The following is a 21,826-nucleotide window of genomic DNA, read 5'->3' on the forward strand; positions in this document are numbered from 1 at the left end:
ACTGATGTTTCTTTGCAAGATTTTGTTTCCGACAGGTGGGTGTGGTTGCCAGACCCTTTGGTGGGTTACTCTGTTCTTGGTTCATATCACATGCTGACCTCTAGAGACGTTCCTCTTAGGGATCCTGCATCATCTTTGATCTGGCATAGTTAGGTGCCGTTGAAGGTTTCTTTATTTGCTTGGAGGTTGCTTCGTGATAGATTGCCTACTAAAGCTAATTTGGTTCAAAGACGGGTGCTTGATTCAGAAGCTTCTTTGTGTGTTTCAGATTGTGGCATGAGTGAAACAGCGCAACGTTTGTTTCTATCTTGTGATGCGTTTTCATCTTTATGGCCTCTGATGCGCAATTGGCTGGGAATTCTTGGTGTTGATACTAATGTTCTTCTTGATCATTTTCTTCAGTTTGTGAACTTGACAGGTGGAGGTAAAGTTGTTAGAGATTTTCTTCAGCTTATTTGGCTATTGTGCGTTTGAGTTTTATGGAACGAACGTAACAACAGACTTTTCAATAATGTTGTAACTTCTATTCCCAAGTTGTTAGATAAAGTTAAATATATGTCTTTAGCCTGGTTGAAAGCCAATAAGGTTGTTTTTAGGTTTGGTTCAGATATGTGGTGTTCAAGTCCCTTACAATGCTTGGGCATCACGTAATGGTTTGTTTTGGTTGTTTGTATGACTCTAAATTTGTAGAGTAGTTCTTTTGGCACACCTTGTGCCAGAAGAGTTGCTTTTGGTGATTAATATAATTCCATTTTTTATTGTTGAAAAAAAAAAACTTCTTACAAATAAAGTATATACGAAAAAAATCAGGAAGTTCCTTTGTAACTGTTTTCATGTTAGCCTTGCTGGGAGAGTTTACGTGATTGCTTAGCCATGCAATATAATTGGCCCGCGTAATAAATTGTCCTCTACTCTACGCACCCCACTTACATACATTTCACGTGCATAAATACTACTACGACTATTCAAATTCATTTATTTACCTACATGCCTCTTTTATGTTTGTTCCATACCTTAATTTGGCCCCTCAAACTACATGTCGAGTTTTCTCTTACAAAATTTCATAGCCTTATGTGAAAACATTTTGGTCAAAGTATAGTTAATCCAAACTCAGACAAGTATTAAAATAAGTTTACTTTATTAAAATCTAAGTAAGTGTGAATATATATTGAGTAGTTAACATATTTTTGTTGGTGGGCCAAAAAGTTTTGGCTTTGATTAACCCACCCAGGGGGTCAGCCATGTATGAACGTAACGTGAAAGAGAGTTAATGTGTGTGTAAAAAATCATATCTGAAAACAAAGTGCATCATGTAGGAATTAGGATTAGAGTTTTAATGGTATTATGCTTTTTTGGGGAACATTATATATATATCATTCGAAATTGCCTCATGTGAAGTGTGAACTGATCATGAATTGGATGTATTTCTGTCCATTCTTGCATGTACGCGTGTACACGTACCAAATTTAAAAACTAATAAAAAGAACACAATTTTTTAGCCACTATATCAAATAAACAATTCGATAACATGTGAACTTATATTTTTCTTCACAAAAAAAAACTTATATTTGATAAGAAATGAACTAACTGTTACTCAAAAAAAAAAAAAAAAAGGACTAACTGATCACATATAGTTTATAAGATATTCTTTAAAAGAAAATTAGTTTATAAGATATAGTTGATAGTAGATGAAATAATTGTGTTTGATAAAATTAATGTTTAAAACTCACTTGGGTTGGCCTAGTGGTATTGACTTGAGATCTAGGAGTGTGCTCCTCCTTGAGATCTCAGGTTCGATTATCTCTGGTGCCAGTTTATGTGGGCTAATTTAGGTTCTTAAAAAAAAAAATGGTTAACATTTTCCTTAAAATATTTAGAAGTTGGTAGTTTAAAATTTATTTATAAAGGGTAAAAAAGAATTTTAGTTAAAACAATAATGAGTTATAAACTTCTCTTTTCAAAAGAAATACAAATTTAATTTAGTGATTTATCGGCTATCAACTCTGAATTGTACTAAAATTATACTAATTCAATCCGCTAATTTTTCTATTATAGTATTAACTAGTTTATCATCTATGAACTCATCCTGGTATCTGGTTGTAAGAAAACACAAGCTAACATTTGATGTGCACGTTCAAGTTGGGTACAAATTCCAGCTTCATTAATTGACGGTCAAATATTAATGCTCTCTAGTCTCTCCTTCACATACCCAATCATGCGCATATTATGTGTCATTTTCTTAAGGAAAATTAATTCAAGCGATGGATAAGATACTTATCTTTCAAAATAGTGCCAGTTTAATGTTCGTTTTTGTAATGAAACGGTCACAATATCTTCTAATAATTACATAAATTAAATAAATATTGCACTAAATAATAGTACTCCTAAGAAGGAAGGGAACAAACAAATGCAACAAACGAAATGAAAGGAGCAATTGGTGGCGTGGAGTATTATAAAATTTTGTTTGTTTTTGCACACACGAGACATCAATAATAAACATTAGGATAGTACTGGTATATTTTTTTTTTGAAGAAGATAGTACTAGTGTGTGTATATAATATATATATATATATATGCTTGTTCAAAAAAAAAAGTATATATATGTATATATTATTTAAAAAAAAAAGTAGTAATATATTTTTAAGACAGAAATAATAAATGAAGAATAAAAAAAGGTAAAATAAAAAGAAAAATATTAACAAGTATCCTAAGGGAATTGTTTAAGCATATAAAAGTAGCAATTTTTTGCATTGAAAATTATACAACTTTAACAAATGTTTGACTTGTATTTTTAAGATATAATTTCTTTTTGTGGGTTCTTTAAACAATGCCCTCAGGAGACTTGTTAACCAGATCCAAATAAAATAAATAAATTTTCTATAATAATAGTATAATATTTGGTGGAAAGAAAAAGGTTAGAAAGAGAAACGACGACGCCGAATGTATAGTTACACTTCAACCAACAACTACTCTCTCTTTCTCTCTCTTCTTTAATAACCCCTTTCTCTCACTTCAACAAAAAAACACACACTCACACACTCTCTCTCTAGAAATCTCTCTTCGACGTTGTTGTTGCGTATGATTACAGATCAAGTAGCAGTTACCATGGCTTCTTCTTCTGTTCCATCTTCTTCATCTTCGTCTATTTCTTCTTCAACCTTAAAACGTTGCTTCAATTCTGACTGTAAAGACTTCAGGTCTACTAAGAAAGGTTGGAGACTTCGCACTGGTGACCTAGCTCAACTCTGTGATCGATGCGGGTTAGTTTTAGTTTAGTTACTTCTTTTCATAATTTTTTTTTTTTTTTAATATTATTATATTATATATTCTTTTATTTTATTTTATAAATAAATGTTTTGTTTTTTGTTTTTTCGGAATTTTCATTTTGGACTAATTTACACGTGGCGTTTGCTTTCATGGTTGTGTATTTTTATTTTTCCTGCAAATTTGGATAAAGTTTATTGCTTTACTTTCTTGTCTTAAATATTTTTGTTTTGTTTGAGTTTATTATTACATGCTTCTGCATTATTCAATAGGTGGTGTGTGCTGTGAATTGTGAACGAAAAAGAGACAAACATGTTTCTTGTCAATATGTCGACCAGTACAAAAGTTTTGTATTAGTAGTTGAGCCAGAGGGGGGTTAGGTAGTTCAACTGACTCGGCTCGATTTAAAGACCCGGGTGGGTTTGAATTCCGGTGAAGGAGAAAATACTACTGTAACAACTACTCACTAACATTTGTCTATCAAATGAAAAAAGAAGTTGTGGTTAATGTATTTGTTTGAGTGTAAGAAATACTAGGCATAGTTGTGTACGTAATGGCATGTGCAACGTGCCTTCTTGCTGAAGAAAAGAAAAAAAAAACAGTTGAGATGTATGTGAATGATTGGTAAAGAGACAAAAAAAAGGGAACTTGATATGAAAGGTTCTTCTTATTCAATGATGAAATGAAACTAACAATAGGAAAGGTCCCACCTTGGTTTCTGACTATTCTTGCTGCCCGCCTATTCCCTAACCCCCATTGTTACTGCCCGAGCTTTATAAGCACTATTTAGGCAATGTGGGACGAGACTCACCCATCTCACGCCAAACACAATGAACGTGTTGGAGGCTGCAATGTAGGAAACACAAATGTCACAGTAAGACGGATAGGCAATGAAGGCAGAATTTCCAGCACCAACCTCATGTCCTGAACATGGACGGTGTGGAAAGCCCGACAATGGATCTAGGATAGGCTTTGATACCTTATTATAATTTGGGTTGGTCTAACTCAATCATACAAAACTGACTTGTAAAATGAGGACTTTGTAACCACTAATTAGGTTATATCTCTAGGCATTGTGGGACTAAACCCATCCCCTCACACCCAACACAATGAAGGTGTTGGAGGCTGCGATGAAGGAAAGCCCAAATGCTACAATTAGGGAACTAGGGGTGGACCACAACTAAGGCAGAATTTCCAATATAGCACACTTTCCAGACCTCATACCTTCTGGTTATGTTGGCTCTGATCTATCATTTTCGATATTCATCTCAGACCAGTTGTGTATGGTTTGTTAACATGAAAGAAATGCATTCCAAATACACATCTCATATCAATTTCTGCCGCTCATCTCATGCCAAACTGGTTCCCTAGGTTTTCTGTATTTTGTTAACCTGTAGTTGGTTGCGTACAAACTGAATGGACTCCTTAAGGACCTTATGCGATATCTGATAAAGAAAAGTTTTTTTCTCAGTGCCATAAGATTCTTTTTTTAGGTTTCAATAATAGAGATTGACCGTATTGTTCAATTAACCATTTGTGTTCACTGTTCTATTCCTTCAGTAAAAATTGATTGTTTCTGTGATACTTAGTTCTGCTTTTGAAGAAGGGAGATTCTGTGACATTTTTCATGCAAACACTTCTGGTTGGAGAAATTGTGAGACTTGTAGAAAGGTGATTTATCTTTAAAGTGCTTGTTGATGTTACCATGTTAGATACAAATAGTTTTAAATAGGCTCCCTAAGCTAAGTTAGAGTTTTTTAATTTTAACTAATGACTAATAATTTTTTGCAGCGAATTCACTGTGGGTGTATTGTTTCAAGTAGCACCTTTGTTTTGTTGGATCCAGGAGGAATTGAATGCTTTACATGTGCCCGCAAAAATGTTATTCTGGTAGGTTTCTCTATCGTTGTGAGGACATGTATTCCTCTCCCTATCCTGTTTGGGCTTGAGTCATCATGCATTGAATATCATGAATGTCTTGTGGGTTATATGCTTCTCCCATTTCCTCCATTTCGAGTGAAATGAACTCAAAAGGTTTCTATTTCATTGTTAACGGAGAATAAGGGGAAGTTCATTGTCATGCAAAATAAAAGTTTCCTTGACAGTTAATCTGAATAGAACCAGTTATTCAAAGAAATATGCTAAGAAACTGAACTATGTTGAGGCTGGAATTCTTCTTTTCTTTTGGCAATAATAAATAATTTTCTTATTAGAATTAATTATACTGAAAATTGCTATTGTTACGGCTTCAGATTATTATTTTAGTTTTCTTTCCCTGCTCTTTCAATTAAGTTAAGGTTAGACTTGTCTAATATGTAGAGATTTTGTTTTGACACCGTCTTGCATTGAATTTGTCCTTCTCTTTCCATTTTGGCTCCATTTCTAGCCAGTTTGTTTATGGTGCCTCTCCTGTTTTTGTTTGTTGATGTTTAACTTTTTAAATATCAATCCAGTCTGGGTTTGCATTTGTTATACCGATAAAGGTCTAAAATTATCTTTTCCCTGTTAGTTGCTCTTTTGTATGCCCCTTTGTCATTTTTAGCACATGTCTTTAAATCATAAACTCCATGACAAGCAAATGTTTGTAATTTCTGGTTGTACCATGATGCTTGAATAATATCTTATTATTAGGACCTATTTGGATGCAACACTTTTGGCATAGTGACTTTTCTCTTTATCTATTATCTGTATCTCAGCCATCTAACCTGCCGTGGCCACAATCTTTATCTCTTACAAATCGTTTATCGGAGAGATATAGAGACATGTCTGGCAAAAGTTGGAGTCAGTTAGCTGGATCAGGACCTGTACCCTGGAAGCAAGCACCCAGTCTGTTCAATTCAGCTTCTTCATCTGACCAGCCTCCAGCTGTGCACTCTCTAGTTGATTTATCAAATAACTTTGACAAAATATATGGCAATGAAAGGCTGCCCCCCTCATCATTGGAAAAGAAAAATGAGGATTTGGCTGGAATATCAGCTAATTGGAATGTCAAACTCGGTTCAAGTGAAATGGTGCTTATGAACGGTAATACAGGTTTTGACCTTCTCAACTGTTTACTTTTTCAGTTACAGGTTTAGGAGGTAGATGAATCTTTTTATAACATGGAGATGGCTACATAACCGGATTCTTTGTTGTATTGCAGGAATGAGGAATGAGGACAAGTCAGGTCCGTGTTTAAATATGTGCCAACAGCCTCATACTCTAAAGGAAGATTCATCTTCTCAACCGTTTGGTTTATCTGTACCTTATTCATCCCCAAATGAAAGAAATGGTCAAATTGGGGTAACTGGAATTCATCCACAACAAACTCCACCTCATCTAGGCAAGCAGTTTGGCGGCACTATGCATTTACCTCTTGACTCATCAGGTGAAGCTCAGGTTCGCAATGGGCGACCTCGAGCAGATGCCCGAGGAAGAAGTCAGTTGTTGCCACGTTATTGGCCCAGGTGTACTGAATTGGAGCTACAACAAATATCTGTCGAGTATCCTTCAAATTACATACTTATTAATATTAAGTAATTACATTGGTTTACATATATTTTAATGTACTTTATTTTTCAATTATGTATAAATCCATATCAGAATGTACAATATCTTAACTTCACCCTAGTTCTAATTCTGTAATTACCCCCCTGTTCCAAAAAACTTTGAGTGCCAGTGATGCTGGGCGAATTGGGCGCTTGGTACTACCCAAAAAATGTGCTGAGGTTGGTCTTGAGATCCTCTCTGCTAGCTATTAATTTGAAAGTATTTTTGGATTGAGTATGTGTTGTGTGAATGCTTCAAGCCCATAGAAAAATGAATTTACTGTGATCAACAATTGATTGTCTGCCTTTGGTAATGCCTGGCCTGCATGTCATAAATCTCTTGCTTTTTGCCCTGTAACTTTTGTACACTGATAAGCTCCTTGTTTGACATGTAAATTAGTGTATACTGTACAATGACGTGTTAGTTTTTTTGGCAAGTTCTTGTGCCATGACAATATTATTCTTCTATCATTAGTATTTCTCTAGAAAGTTTTTCAATAGATTGTAGAAACCAGGAAGGGTAAAACTGCATTAATAAAATCAGGAAGATTGTCTTCCCTGGAGCAGCAGAGAGTAGAAATCAAGAAAACATCAACATGAGAATATATGTATTAGCCAATTCCCACCTAAATGGTCTATCTTTAGCTTAATGTATGGTAGAGGATTGCTGCATCGTTTAATCCATTTAGCCAACTCCACCTAGTGAGATAAAGCTTAGTGGTGATTGTTACCGTATGATTTATGATAAAAAAGTCTTCGTAGGTTATTTATCATCTCAGTTAATCTGTTTTTGGGGGTTCCTTATACTGATATATAGAGGTCTTGGAAGTCTTTGTTGAGCTAATTACTTTATCATTGTATTCTTGTGCATGGAAGGACGTGTGTGTTGTTTTCTGTTTCTGTTCCCCCCCAAAAAAAAATTATGCAACAAAATTCAGAAGTATCGGAAACCAAAGCTCATGTGCTTTAAGAAAATGGAAAGTGTTTTTCTTCAGAAGCATGTTAAAACTCTATCTTATGAACTATACTGATAATATGACTGTTTCCTTGAAATATAGTGTGATGCAATCTTTACACACTCATATTATTTTAGATTGCTCTGTGGATTTGTGGGATTACTTCTAGGCTTTAGCAACAGTCTTTTAATGTTTTGAAATTTGAATGGCACAGCCATCTTACTTTTTCATGAATATTTAATAAAAAGTTATGCTATAATAATATTATATTTTGTTCCATGAGACAGACCTACTTCCCACCAATTTCTCAGCCTGAAGGGTTGCCTCTTAAAATCCTCGATGCAAAAGGAAAAGAATGGATATTTCAGTTCCGCTTCTGGCCGAATAACAACAGCAGAATGTATGTTTTGGAGGGTGTAACTCCATGCATACAGTCCATGCAGTTGCAAGCAGGTGACACAGGTAAGACAATGGCATGAAGGAAATTTATGCATTTGATGATTTAGAGCATTCTTCTTGTTTCCTTCCTTCTAAGTAAAACTTAAGCTTAATGGGTCAGATTTGCACCAACCTTCCTTCTGGCCCTCGTTTAGAATTATAGGTATAGGGTTGGAATTAAGAAAATGAAATAAAGATGGGCAAACAATAGCTCTGAATATGTTATTGGTGTGCAATATGCTAATAATTTGTTTACCTGCTCTAGAAGCATATTTGTTCATTTGTTATACCTGTATTTCTTGTGTCTTTAAAAAAGGACAGCAAACATGCCCTTTGTAAGGAAACAAAATAATCAACATATTCTATGATAATCTTAAAATATTCTTGGTATCTCCCTACATACTTAAGATTTGTTCAAAATCTGAACTTGATTCTATTGTTTTCCATCCATAAGTTTTTTGTTTTCTAAACTTTCTTCAGTGATAACTTGTCTGATAACACTAGGTGTTGGAAATTCCACCTTCATTGCGGTCAGCCCCTAGCCGCCTAATTGTGGCATTTAGGCTGCCTTCGTTGCAGCCCTCACCTTACAAGCCAGTTTTGTAAGGTTGAGTTAGGCCCAACCCAAATTCTAATACTAGGCATATATTGATGTTTGTTACAGGGCCTCTAGGTCATTATGCTCTGAAATATTGCCTCAAATAATCCTTGTTGAATCCTTTTGTTTTGGGTGCTTTTATGTCTTCTCCCCTCCCATTGTATCATGTGTTGTACCACAACCTTGTGGTTGATTAGTTGTGAGTTGATTATCTTGTATTGTGGCTGACCCGAACTGATTTTTGCAGTAACATTTAGCCGGTTGGAGCCAGAAGGGAGGTTGGTTATGGGATTTAGAAAGGCTACAAATCCGTTGCCATCCGATCAGGTAATGTCTGCATTGTATAATTGCCTGGGCTGTGTACATAATTTGAGTGTACATTGTATGGTTGAATGGAACTAACTTTAGCTGGAACTTGTTTTGATAGTTTTATGCATGAAATTGGTTAGAAATGTGTACTAAATCATAAGGTTGAGTGTAGATTGTATAGTTGGATGAAACTAACTTTAACTGGAATATATGTGGATAGTTTATGAATTAAATTGGTTAGAAATATGTACTGAATCATAATTTGCTTTGATATAGATTTTTTTGGATATGGTGTGACTGTTAGGCCCTTTTGTAATTTCTGATTTCAATTTTTATATGCTGTCTGGATTCAGCTCAGGTTAATACGGCTAATCTTATAGTTGTGGATATTTCCTAATTACTAATAAAGGACAGTTCATGAATTTTTTAAAACTTTTCTTATTTTTGTTGCATATTTTATTTATTTAATCTAATACATCCTATATCTATTTGTATAAATTTTGGTGAAATTTTAATGTCCACTAAGAAAGTATGTCTGTTCACATATTTTTCTTTTTGCAGGATAATGAAGCTAACAAGACTGGAAACGGATTTTCTGCTCCCGAAGTTGGTATCAAATAACTAACTGCATTGTAATTGCTATATTTTGTCATTAAGTCTCATACTTGGTTGCATTTTTCATCTGATGCTTAGGTTGAATTGGCTGATCCTAGTTCCTGGTCAAATGTCGATAAGTCAGGATACATAGCAAAAGAAGCACTGGGGAGCAAATCTTTAATCTCTAGAAAGAGAAAGAACAACATATTGGGTTCAAAAAGTAAACGTCTAAAAATTGAAAATGAGGATATAATAGAGCTGAAGATTACATGGCAAGAAGCTCAAGGCCTGCTCCGTCCCCCTCCTAATCATGTCCCAAGCATTGTGGTGATTGAAGGCTTTGAGTTTGAGGAATATGAGGTACCATTTCTCTTGCTTTGTTTCAGAAATGGTTTTGACATGCTAATGTAATTTAACTTTTAGTGATGTGTCAATCTAAACCTAAATGTGCTTTCTTTAAGTATACCAATAATATAAACTAATACACTTACATCTTTGGATAGTAATTCTTTGAATCCTTTGTTTATATAAAACTAGCCAAATGATAATTAGAACTTGTCCATGATGCAGGTGATATAGTTCTTCCATTTTGCTTTCTTAGTTGAAATGTAGTCAATCGTCCATGTTATTATAAGACTTGTAAACAGAATTGTAAAGTTCCTAAGTCACAGGCATAGCAAACAGGGAATGAAAGTGATGAAGGAGAGTTGCTTTGTGCATTCAATTTCCACAAATGATCTTCAACTTGTTTTAGTTGAGGATTGTGTATTATAGATATTCATATTCCTAAACAATTCTTATCCTCGCCATCCTGTAGCCTGTCTGTGAACATAGATACTTTTTTGTTGGAGTCGCTTGGCTTGTCTTATATTGGATTGAAATTATTGTGGTCTGTGTTGTAATCTTTCTTGGTATTTTATTTGATTGAAATTTTTATGAGAATTGCTATGCATTGTGGAAACCTTTATGCTGAGAATGCTTTTACAGGATGCTCCGGTGCTTGGGAAGCCATCTATTTTCACTAGTGATAATATGGGGTAAATAACTCATCCTTAATTAGGTTTTGATCAAATTGTATCGGTCAATTTTAAATTTTGCACATCTGATCTTTTGTTTTATTTTTAGATGGTGTGGTATTATGTTTTGTATGTGTAACATGCCTGTTGATTGTTGTTGTTGTTATTATTATTATTATTATCATCATTAAATGATTATAATAATGACCATGATCTTTTTTATTTGATTGTGTTGTTGCTCTCACCTGGATGGATACTGGCATTGAATTTTGAGTGTTTATGAAGGAATGTTATATATATTATTGTTGTTGTGCATGTTTATCCGGTAGTTTCTAAGAAAGACATGATTTATACGCACACATACATATATAATTTAATTAAGTTCTGATTTAGACTTGGGGATCTGTTTTTTATAATTAGCTATGTAAATTAATTGCTAGCAATGTACTTTATTTTTATTTTGCAGTGAAAGGATTCAGTGGGCTCGATGTGAAGATTGTCTGAAGTGGCGCAAATTGCCAGCATGTGCACTTCTTCCAGCAAAATGGACATGTTCAGATAATTCATGGGATCCAGAAAGGTACTAGAGTGATCCATTCACTTGTTAATGCATCCTTCCACATGCAAAACAGATTGGTTGGGAGAAAATATAAGAAATGGAAGTTGTGTTTGAAAAATTGACAATGTACCATACCATATTACCATGCATTATGTCACTCAGGATACATTGTAATTTATTGCACTTTTCCAGTCTTCCTCTCAACTTATTCCATGCTTATTTGCACAGAGCACATCATGAACCTAAATAAATATGCAATTAATACACTAGTGTTTTATTTTTATTTGCAAATCCTCAGATCTTCTTGTTCAGCTGCACAAGAGCTTACAACAGAACAACTTGAGAATTTGTTACCCCCTTGTAATTCAGGTTTGAATTGTTTTATTCCTTCACTTGAACAAATGTCTCAGATTCCTTGTCATGGACTATGTAATATATAATATAATAAATTGCTAAACAAGGGTATGGAAACTATTGTTAATTGCATTTGTTTGGTAGCAGTTTCCAAAAAAATGAAGGCCACTAAGCAGGATCCTGATCATGCTGAAGCTTTGGAGGGACTTGATACACTTGCAAATCTAGCAATCCTGGGGGAAGGGGAGGCTCTCCCATCTTCCCAGGCCACCACTAAACATCCACGACATAGACCCGGCTGCTCTTGCATTGTTTGCATCCAGCCGCCTAGTGGAAAGGGCCCCAAGCATAAGCAGACATGCACATGTAATGTCTGTCTAACGGTGAAGCGTCGTTTCCGTACCCTTATGTTACGGCGTGAGAAGAAACAGTCGGAAAAAGAAGCAGAAACAACACGTAAAAAGCAGCAGCAACAGAATTTCCAGCAACTGCCTTCATCTGAAATTTTGCTTGACGATGATTCCTTGCATAATAGTAATACGGGTGATAGCAGCCCAACTATGAACAAGGAGGGCAATGATGGTTCTGATGATGATCCTCACCGGATAAAATCATCCGTGTCTCCGTTTAAAGGCCAAATTGATCTCAATATCCAGCCAGAGCGAGAAGAAGAATTGTCGCCTGGTTCAGATTCTGGTGGTGTGATGAAGCTGCTTCACGATGCTGCTGCTGAGATGTATCTCAAGCAGCAGCAGACTTTGTTGAACTCTGGTACTGGAGATTCATCAGGTAGTCAGTCACAGCAGGTAGGAGATGTTGTTAGGGAAGTGAAGCTTAGCAACGGTGTTATTCATGGTAGCAGTAGTCATAATGCTGATAAGGAACATGCCCAGTCTTTGTCTATGAACGTGTGAAATTCATATTGGCGCTAGCGGTAAGCCGGTAATATGACATGTTCTTGCAAAGCTTGTTGAAGTGGGGAAAGATTTTCCGTAGTTCGTATCCACTTCGGCGTCTTACTATTCATGTTTGTACATAAAAGAGGGGTAGGAAAAAGGGGAATGGGTGAAAAAAACCACTATTTTCTGGTAACATAAGTGGATATCATAGTGATTTATGTAGGGAAATCATGGAATGGAGCTGAATGAGGTAGTGGGTTGAAGCTATTTAGTTTCTTTTTGAGAGCTCACCGTACCACCTGATCATCAACAACATTGAAAATGTAACTATGCATAATTTGTTCTCCCAATTGATTTTTAACCCTTGAAATGTTTCTACTTAATTTTCGTTCTGTTGGCTGTTTCTCTTTATTGGAAGCAGAATTTTGCCTTTATTTTGGCAAGCAAAAGTTGATTAGCTTGAACACCAAACAAGCTTTAATTAGTTGTTTAGTTAGGATTATTAAGAAGATCGAAAGTTCGATCTTCACAGCCAACATTTACCAACACCGTTGCTTTTAAAAAAAGAGGAGTGTTATTTGAACAACCATTTGGTTGACAACTTATGGGACAACCATAATTTTTAAAGAAAAAGTAGGTATTTGCACAAAAATGAAATAGAGATAAAGTAAAAAATAATGTAAGTATGAGAGAGAAAGTTGTCACAAAATGGATGTTCAAATATCATTTCTCTTAAAAAAATGTTTTTTCAACACAAATAATACAAAACAACTTGACGAGTCGGAATATATAGTGTGTAGATGGTAGACGTGATTCAATTTTTATTTTTTTGTGAAAACCGTTTTTATTGCATTATGATGTGAAATCAATCTAACTCAAAAATCAATTTTAAACAAAAACTAACTCAAATTTACCGTATCAGTTTAAGTTAACAATTTCTTCTTTCTACTCAGAGGAAGGTAAAACAACTTAATTCGAAGAGGAGTAATTTCATCTGATTTGGTTTTGTGCTTGGGCGGGTGCGGAAAAGAGGACGCAATCAATCATCTGTTTTTGAAGTGTGACTTCTTTGGTAACATTTGGCGTAACTATCGTTGTTCCCTCAGATATTGGATGTCGTACAATAACTTTTTGGCGCGCATGTTTTTAGGAAGGACATTCATTTTTGTTTTCAGGTGGTGTGGTAGGCCTTTCTTTGGGCCATATGGAAGGAGCGGAACTCGAAAATTTTCAGCGACAACGTGTCTTCTAAGGATCAACTTCTCGATAGTATTAAGCTTCATTCTTGGTGGTGGCTAAAGACGCATATATCAGGTTTCTCTTTTGATTTTATTATTGGTGGTTTATGTCGTCTCTTGGTATAGGTTACACCAGTTTGTAATTGTGGTTTATGTATTAGTAAATGGTTGACAAATTTTATTTTATTTTAGAGAGGAAAGGCTGCTTTTTTCATACATATAATAAATAGGGCTAAGATGGACACACCTCCCCCTGTAACAAACATATTTATCTGAGCATCAATGGTATAATAACTAAAACAACATACATGGTATAGTCAACCACTATACAAATGTCAATACACAACTTTGACCATCAATATATTTATTTAATTTATATATGATTAAAGAATTATTAAATTTTGAAAATATTTATTGAGATAAATCGAACAACAACTTGCATGCTAGCATTTGTATTTATATATTAGTTAAAACTCTGGATATAATAAGTGGAGTATCCAGAATCTGAACCTCGATCACGTTATCAAATCTAACAATTTCGATAATTTCATCAATTGAGCTAAGACATGTGGATTGTAACTCCGACTTTTGTTTTATTAACATGATGATAAAATATAATACAATTTTATTGGTTGCTTTCATATATGCAAAAATTTATTCAATGTAAATACAAAAGGTAGTCTAATTCTTTATAATAAATAAAGAGTACTTTAATCCGATACAAATAGAAAATACAATCAGCAAGCTGGCAATTAAACTTGTGAAATTATCATAGAGAATTTAATACTATAAATGAATTTTGATAGATAATTTTAATATTCCTATTTATACAAATTTTAATAAGCTTAAAAAAGACCAAGTTGGCTGTGAGGACAGGGAAAGAAATATGACCAAGTCATTTATAGAGTACAAGAAAAAGCAGCATTGACACATGTTCATATAGGAGTAACCTTTGGTATATCCAACATCTAAACACCCTTCTTTGATTAGTACTGTCTAGTTTATTTGTCTGGTCCCCATTTCACATTAATCATGAACCTCTACCCTAAGTAGAAAAACAACTTTTTTTGCTTCATACCCTTTTGCTGGTGACAATTGGTTTTTGTTTCCTTTTGTCACCTTCTTGTTTCCTCTCCATTAGTAAAAAATTATCATAATTCAAAGTTGGATGAGGACACATTAAGGAACATCATAACACATAGAATTGTGTTACATTGATCAAACCATATATTATTCTCTTGTAAGGTTTCTGTTACTACAGAATTCACCATATACAAAAGAAATCAATCAAAAAGACAGAAAAAAAAAAAAGAAAAAAAAAAGTGTTGGTCATTATTCATTAAAAAATTTGCAAAAATGAATGACTTATTCTCAAGCTCCTTCAAAAAATACAGTGACTTGAAGGAGCAAGCCCAAATTGATGATGTAGAAGCAGGAAAAGAGAGTATCAACCTTGATAAATTCTTTGAGGATGTTGAGAATGTGAAAGAAGACATGAGGCTTGTCGAAAAGCTTTATAGAAAATTACAAGAGGCAAATGAAGAAAGCAAAATTGTCCACAATGCTAAAACAATGAAAGATCTTAGAGCAAGGATGGATAAAGATGTTGAACAGGTTCTCAAAAGAGTCAAAATCATTAAGGGTAAGCTTGAAGCATTAGAACGTTCGAATGCCGCGAATAGAAACATTCCAGGGTGTGGTCCAGGTTCATCAGCAGATAGAACAAGAACTTCAGTGGTTAGTGGATTGGGAAAAAAACTCAAAGATATGATGGATGATTTTCAAGGGTTAAGAGCAAGAATGCAACAAGAGTACAAGGAAACAATTGAAAGAAGGTATTTTACAATAACTGGTGAGAAAGCTGATGAAGATACTATTGAGAATTTGATATCAAGTGGAGAAAGTGAAACTTTTATGCAAAGAGCAATTCAAGAACAAGGTAGGGGTCAGATTATGGACACAATATCTGAGATTCAAGAAAGACATGATGCTGTTAAGGAAATAGAGAAAAACTTGATTGAGTTGCATCAAGTATTTTTGGACATGGCAGCACTTGTTGAGTCACAAGGACAACAATTGAATAACATAGAGAGTCATGTTGCACATGCTAGTTCTTTTGTTAGAAGAGGTACTGAACAACTTCATGAGGCAAGAGAGCATCAAAAGGATTCAAGGAAATGGACTTGTTATGTCATACTTCTTGCTATCGTCCTCGTCATCGTGCTCCTGTTTCCATTGTTGATGTCAATTCTACCTCACTTGTTTCTGTAGAATTAAAAGGTCAAAGTCGTCATCATCATCATCGTTATTAAACAAAGAATCTTAGAGAGTATTAGATTTTATGCATTCTGAAATGTCAAGGAACATGCTGCATGAGCTAGCAGCAGAAAATGGGAATTTGTTTGTTGGTGCCTTTTTCTTCAAGGCATTTCATGTTGCCATACATATATTCAAGTGAACTATTCATGCAGGTAAACAAAGAAGTCACAGAACCATGTTTTTCTGATTATTTTTTTTGTTTTTGGATCTCCATGGAATTGTAATAATAGTGAGAACAAGTTCAAACATGACAACATTGTAATAGAAAGTTGACACAAGATTTCTGTAATCTTGATCAGCTTTTTTTCCCCCTTCAATTTTCTCTTTTTATTCCTCAAGCCTGTTTACTTACAACGGTAGACGAATATTGATATGTATGATCTTAAAAATGATAATCTAACTCTAAGACAATCATAAAATGCTGACAAATCCATCATCTATGATAAACACGGTATACTTACGACACATTTTTAATGACACGATGTTGAATAAGTGTCAAAGAATTTGTATCTATAACATAGTTATAAACAAAAAATTATACAAATTTGAGTATATCATAAGGTATGTATACGATAGCAAAATTGCATTTCTGATTCTTTATCTTAATTTATTTTTTTACTTTAATTTTCTTTTTCTTTTCAAGTTAGTCATTTTTATTCGTAAATGTTTACGCAATTGAACCTAATTTACTTCACATTTCATCCACTTGACCATTCTACAACTAATAAGAGGGCTATCTCCATGTCTACATGGACTACAAATCGTTTGAAGAAATATTTTTACTTTATTATTAAAATTTTAATGATATGTTAGTTTGAAATTACATTTTACCTTTTTTAACAAAAGAAAAAGAAATGCAACAGAAAAACTAAAACCATGTGGTAGTCACTCTCATAGCATCTACCAAGAGAGTTTGATATAGAGGCAGGGGACAAATGCTAAACACCACCATGCCTTAAAAGGCAGCCGCTCAATGTTTAGCCAACCAATCCGCACAAAATTTATCTTCATAAAGTATTGAAGAAATTCAAATGTCATTCCAGATCATGAAACCTCTTAATATGCTTCACCAAGGGAATGAAAGAGTCATATTTGAGGTGCCTTCAACGATAAGATCTAAAATTGTCTGAGAATCCAACGCAAGATGTATGTGGCTCTCGTCCCAGACAATAGACATATTGTAAACCGAAGGCTATGGCAGAAAGTTTTGCATTACCATTGGTTGTTGTACCACAACAGACACGAAACTCTCCATGCCACTCACCATTAGAGTTACGAATAAGACCACCAAATCCTAAGTTACTCGGATTACACAAAGATCTACCATCTACCTTGAGTTTGACTACACTTTTCGGAGGCTCTCATGCCAACATATTTGTTGAGCCAATTTTAGGATCAAACTACAACCCAAGAATTTATTTATCAACAACAAATTGTTTGAAATGTACTTGAAAGTAAAATTCTGTTTTTATTAACTAAGAAAAAATTATTGACTTGTTGAAAAACTTATTATAATCCACAATTTAGTGCTTATATGAATTATGTTTCTAAAGTTTTGATGTTTCTCAAAATATTTCAGCCAATGGATTATATAATCAGCATTTTAAATTTAGTGGCAATGAAAATCTGCAGTTCCCTATGGGAACAAAGAGGATTGATTTTTTGTGGTATGACATGAAATGATCGTGGAATGAAACCATGTCTTCCCTCTAAAATGGTGTGACAAAAAAAAAGATCCAATGTTATAGGTATATTGTATTACCTGTTAATTTTCATACGGTCATTTCATAAGGTTAGTTTTTAGTGTATTTTAAGCAATATAATTACATTACTTTACAATGTCTTTATAATGTTTCTTTTTTGTGTTGAAGGAAAAATTACAAATTCCAATCTGGATATTCAAAAATCAATAAAATTATTAGCTAATTTTTTTAATAAGTCATTTAAATTAAACTGAACTACATGTGATATAATCATTTTTTGTAGTCTAACACGGTGACCTGTTTTCAGTCTTAACATGTTGTAAGGATTTATTTTTCTTGTTACCCTAGTTCTCTAGCTTGTTTTGTTTTGTATATACATTTTGTATCCTTCTAGACACACTTCTTGTACTTATTATAAAGGTTTTGATCAATTTTGTTTTTGGCCTCTTAAAAAAACTTTGCAATCAGATGGTCTAATACGAAAATTGTTAAATTGTTTTTCATTTTGAAGAAAATACGACAAATGTGAGGTATGATTTTATAGGATTCTGTTTCATGATATTTTTGTGCGTAGAGTGACACTAATTATGAATGTATTCCATGGAAAACTATTGCCTGTGCCAAAAATAATGACAGCTTAGTGTGATTGATAAAAAATAAATGACGTTAAATGAAAAATTTAAAAAGATTTAAATGATTTCTCTTCTTTGAGAAACCATTGTAACACTTTAAGAGAATGGGTCACTGTAATTTTATAAATGTCACACTCGCTGAAAATATACCAAACTAGGTTTTTTTTTTTTTTAACGTAGAATTGAATTATCCTATCTAGCTTCATTCATGTCAATTTGGGACATGGGAAACTAGAATGCAGCATATGCTCAATAACTTTTACAATTTCAGTGTCACCAAAAGAACTAAAATGAGTGTTTGCTCTTTAAAATTGTGTCGCATTGGAACATCCTAAAGCCTAAGCTGTAGAGCTAGTGATTTTTTTTTGTGAAACATAGTAATCTAATAATATCAAGCCAATCATTGTATAACTAATGATTTAGAGGCTTTGGTAATTTCCACACTAAATTCATGATGATAAATTCGATCATTGATATTTCCATGTCACAGGTTGGGAATGATGAAACCTATTGAGTAAATTAAGGAAAGAAAAAGACAAACAAGTAAAAACTCTAGTTTAAGTAAAATTTTCACCCATGCCAAAAAAGTACATAGAAACTAAACCAAACAACTAAAGAAACAAACCCAGATATCTCAAAACTTTTTCCCTTGCTACAAACTAAAAGCATTAATGATCTCAATAATACTACTAATTTGTAATATTCTACCTTAAAAATATGCAAACTTTCACCAAATAAACCAATTCATCTCCAAAAGAAGAACAATATATAAACCAACATAAAAAATAAATTTAAAGAGAAAAAAAAAAAGACAGAAGAAAGAAAGAAACTACCAAAAACAGAAACAAATGTATTTACAAACATACCCTCACTCAATCATGTACCTAGTACCCATCTTGGCCAACCTTGCAATCCATTCCACCATTTTGGTTTTCTCTTCAAAATGGCATAGAGTACTTGAGCAAAGTTATCCACCATTTCTCTTTGGTGCTTGTCTTTGCAAATCTTAACCTCCATGTGTGATACTCAATGAATGATAATAATAATAATAATATTATTACAGTTACATTACATATAGTAGTACTATGAGTGAGGATTGGAGAAGAGTACGGGACACGCACATGAAAGGATCCTTATCATCATGTATGATGAACAAAGATCACTCACATGATTCATTGAGACAAAGAAAATGGATCTAACATAACATGATTAAATAAATATAAAGGCATTGAAGGACATGAAGAGTGGTTAGTTACATTACATAATGACCAAGAAGAAGAAAACGTGTGTAGATTCAAACTTTTTGTCACATAAAGCAGCATGTAGTGAACATAACATGGATTTCCCATTCTAGGGTTTCTCTAAAATCTAATTAAGTTTTGTTTCTTTTTTCAACATGGTAACAAATAAAAGAATGATGAGGAAGTCATGAAAATAATACAAATAATAATAAGAAGAAGAAGAAGAATAGTAGTAGTTAGATATGTTAGATGGAATGGAATGAAATGAAAGAAGAGAGAGAAGAGAAAGATGGATTTGAATCAATGGATATGATGTGAGTTGAGTGGCGTGGTTCAATTACATTAACATTACATTACACAGAGAGAGAGAGAGAGAGAGAGAGAGAGAGATGAAAGGGGTTGCGTGTGGCCGTCATGAAAATTATTATTGCTGCTTACGGCATCGACGTGTAGCAGTTGAAAAAGCTACCACCTTCTCTTCTTTTGTTTTTCTTTATTCTTTATTATTATATGCTGTCATTCCCACACCCTCTTCTCAAAATAAGTTAAACCAATTTACGTACTATTACTATTTTAAACAGTCAAATGCATTTTTATTTGACTAATGTCACTCTTTAATTCAATTTAGAATTAATATTTTATTTTGGTCCTTGAATGTATAAAGAATAGTTATAATAATCTTTCAATATATTGAAATTATAAAATAGTCTTTGATTTTGTATTTCGTTAGTCATTGACATTAAAATATTGCGTTAATATTTTTATATTAGTTCTTCAATTTACTTACTTATTTTGTTGTGTATGCGCATGTGTGGGTTAGATGTGACTTGATTTCAAATTAAAATAAAAGAGAGAAAGTAGAAAAGTGTGAAGAAATATGTAGGGAAAAAATGAGAGGAAAAAAGAAGAAGATAAAAGATATGGAGAAAAAGATAATACATTTTTCTTCTTAAATGTTAAGAAATCCACCTCGTGAGCTTAAGTCAGTTGAGAGAGATAAGACATAATATATGTAAGATTTATGGTTTGAATTTCAAACACCACCAAAAAAGTTTAAGAATCCAATAAAATGATGTGTAATAGGAATACTATGATTGTATTTCATGCACAATTCATGAAATTGGAGGTAGATTTAGTAGAATTATATTGTGGAGGAAATGGTACTTCATGCACATGAGATCAATTAATTTCCGCTCCACTAAAATATGATATTTGAAATGTTGGTTACACCAAACAATATAATCACTCGATGCATAACTTTACTTGATATGCGAAAGCCTAAAACCAATGCTGAAAAATGACTAGTCAATAGAAGTGTGGGTGTTACATCGCGCACATTCTAAAAAGTTTTTTTTGTTCGAACTCTAGACCTTATATATATTATACATTGTCTTTACCAATTAAGTTAAGTTGTTAACTACACAACCTCATACAAAAATGCCTGAATATAAAAAAAAAAAGCGGCCGTGAAATAGATTTACGGAAACTAAAAAACATCATATATGAGTTGAGATCTCTCCATTTCCTACTATAAAACATTTCCACTCATCAATAATGATCATGCAAACGTTTCTTCTAGGAACCATAGGGAAGATATAAATTCTTCCAGCCTACCATGAGAAAAAAATTAATGAGAGGTTTAAGGATCTTCCATTGACTATTTTGGGCTTTCCACTCATGCATTCTGCAAATTCAAGTATATGGAACATTGTTATACACAAGTATACATGTATTTTTTTTATTTTATTTTTTATGTTTGGTAAGGTAGCCTAGTGGCTAGAATTCATCTTATAAGGTGAATAAGTGCGGTGTTTGGGTTCGAACCCTGACCCCTGCATATAATACATGTATTTTATTATTTGGGTTAAATGTGTTTTTGTCCATATAAATATATCATCTTTTCGTTTTAGTATCGCTAAAATTTTCTTTCAACTTTTAGTCCTTATAAAATTTTCAATCACTACTTTTGGTCCCAATTTTTAAGTAAATTTTTGTATTTTTTAATGAAATTGTGCAGAAATGTATGGAATATTTTAAAAATCACTCCCAAAAAAAATTAGAATTTTTTAACAAAACATGAATTAAATATGATTTTTTTACCGCCAAAAATATAAAAAATTCATATTTAATTCATGTTTTGGTAAAAAAATTCTAATTTTTTTTTGGAAGAGATCCT

General features: G+C 33.4%; 2 protein-coding genes and 1 long non-coding RNA gene across 5 annotated transcripts; all 3 read left to right on the forward strand.

Annotated features, from left to right (window-relative positions):
• The first annotated feature begins 2,956 nt into the window (after positions 1-2,956).
• On the forward strand, positions 2,957-12,907 carry LOC11434350 (B3 domain-containing protein Os07g0563300). Of its 3 annotated transcripts, none has more exons than XM_039830237.1 (14): positions 2,957-3,260; positions 4,854-4,935; positions 5,056-5,154; positions 5,961-6,297; positions 6,407-6,746; positions 6,875-6,971; positions 8,035-8,209; positions 9,031-9,110; positions 9,654-9,698; positions 9,786-10,049; positions 10,677-10,726; positions 11,172-11,285; positions 11,563-11,633; positions 11,763-12,907. In XM_039830237.1, exons 1-14 carry the CDS (start codon positions 3,079-3,081, stop codon positions 12,530-12,532), a joined length of 2,706 nt encoding a protein of 901 aa, XP_039686171.1. In that variant the 5' UTR covers positions 2,957-3,078; the 3' UTR covers positions 12,533-12,907. The 3 variants fall into 3 exon arrangements, with proteins under 3 accessions (XP_039686171.1, XP_039686172.1, XP_024632048.1); XM_039830238.1 differs by having other exon boundaries at positions 2,958-3,260; positions 5,961-6,288; XM_024776280.2 differs by having other exon boundaries at positions 2,959-3,260; positions 11,766-12,907.
• Positions 12,908-13,212: 305 nt separating this feature from the next.
• On the forward strand, positions 13,213-14,060 carry LOC120578109 (uncharacterized). Its single transcript, XR_005644044.1, has 2 exons — positions 13,213-13,589; positions 13,693-14,060. It is a non-coding gene; the product is annotated as an uncharacterized lncRNA (long non-coding RNA).
• A 408-nt stretch (positions 14,061-14,468) lies between these two features.
• Positions 14,469-16,383, forward strand: LOC11424242 (syntaxin-124). The gene has a single exon (XM_024776282.2). It carries the CDS (start codon positions 15,112-15,114, stop codon positions 16,024-16,026), a length of 915 nt encoding a protein of 304 aa, XP_024632050.1. The 5' UTR covers positions 14,469-15,111; the 3' UTR covers positions 16,027-16,383.
• Positions 16,384-21,826: the final 5,443 nt, after the last annotated feature.

This window comes from Medicago truncatula, chromosome 2 (assembly GCF_003473485.1).
Source record: "Medicago truncatula cultivar Jemalong A17 chromosome 2, MtrunA17r5.0-ANR, whole genome shotgun sequence".
NCBI classification, from domain to species: Eukaryota; Viridiplantae; Streptophyta; class Magnoliopsida; order Fabales; family Fabaceae; genus Medicago; species Medicago truncatula.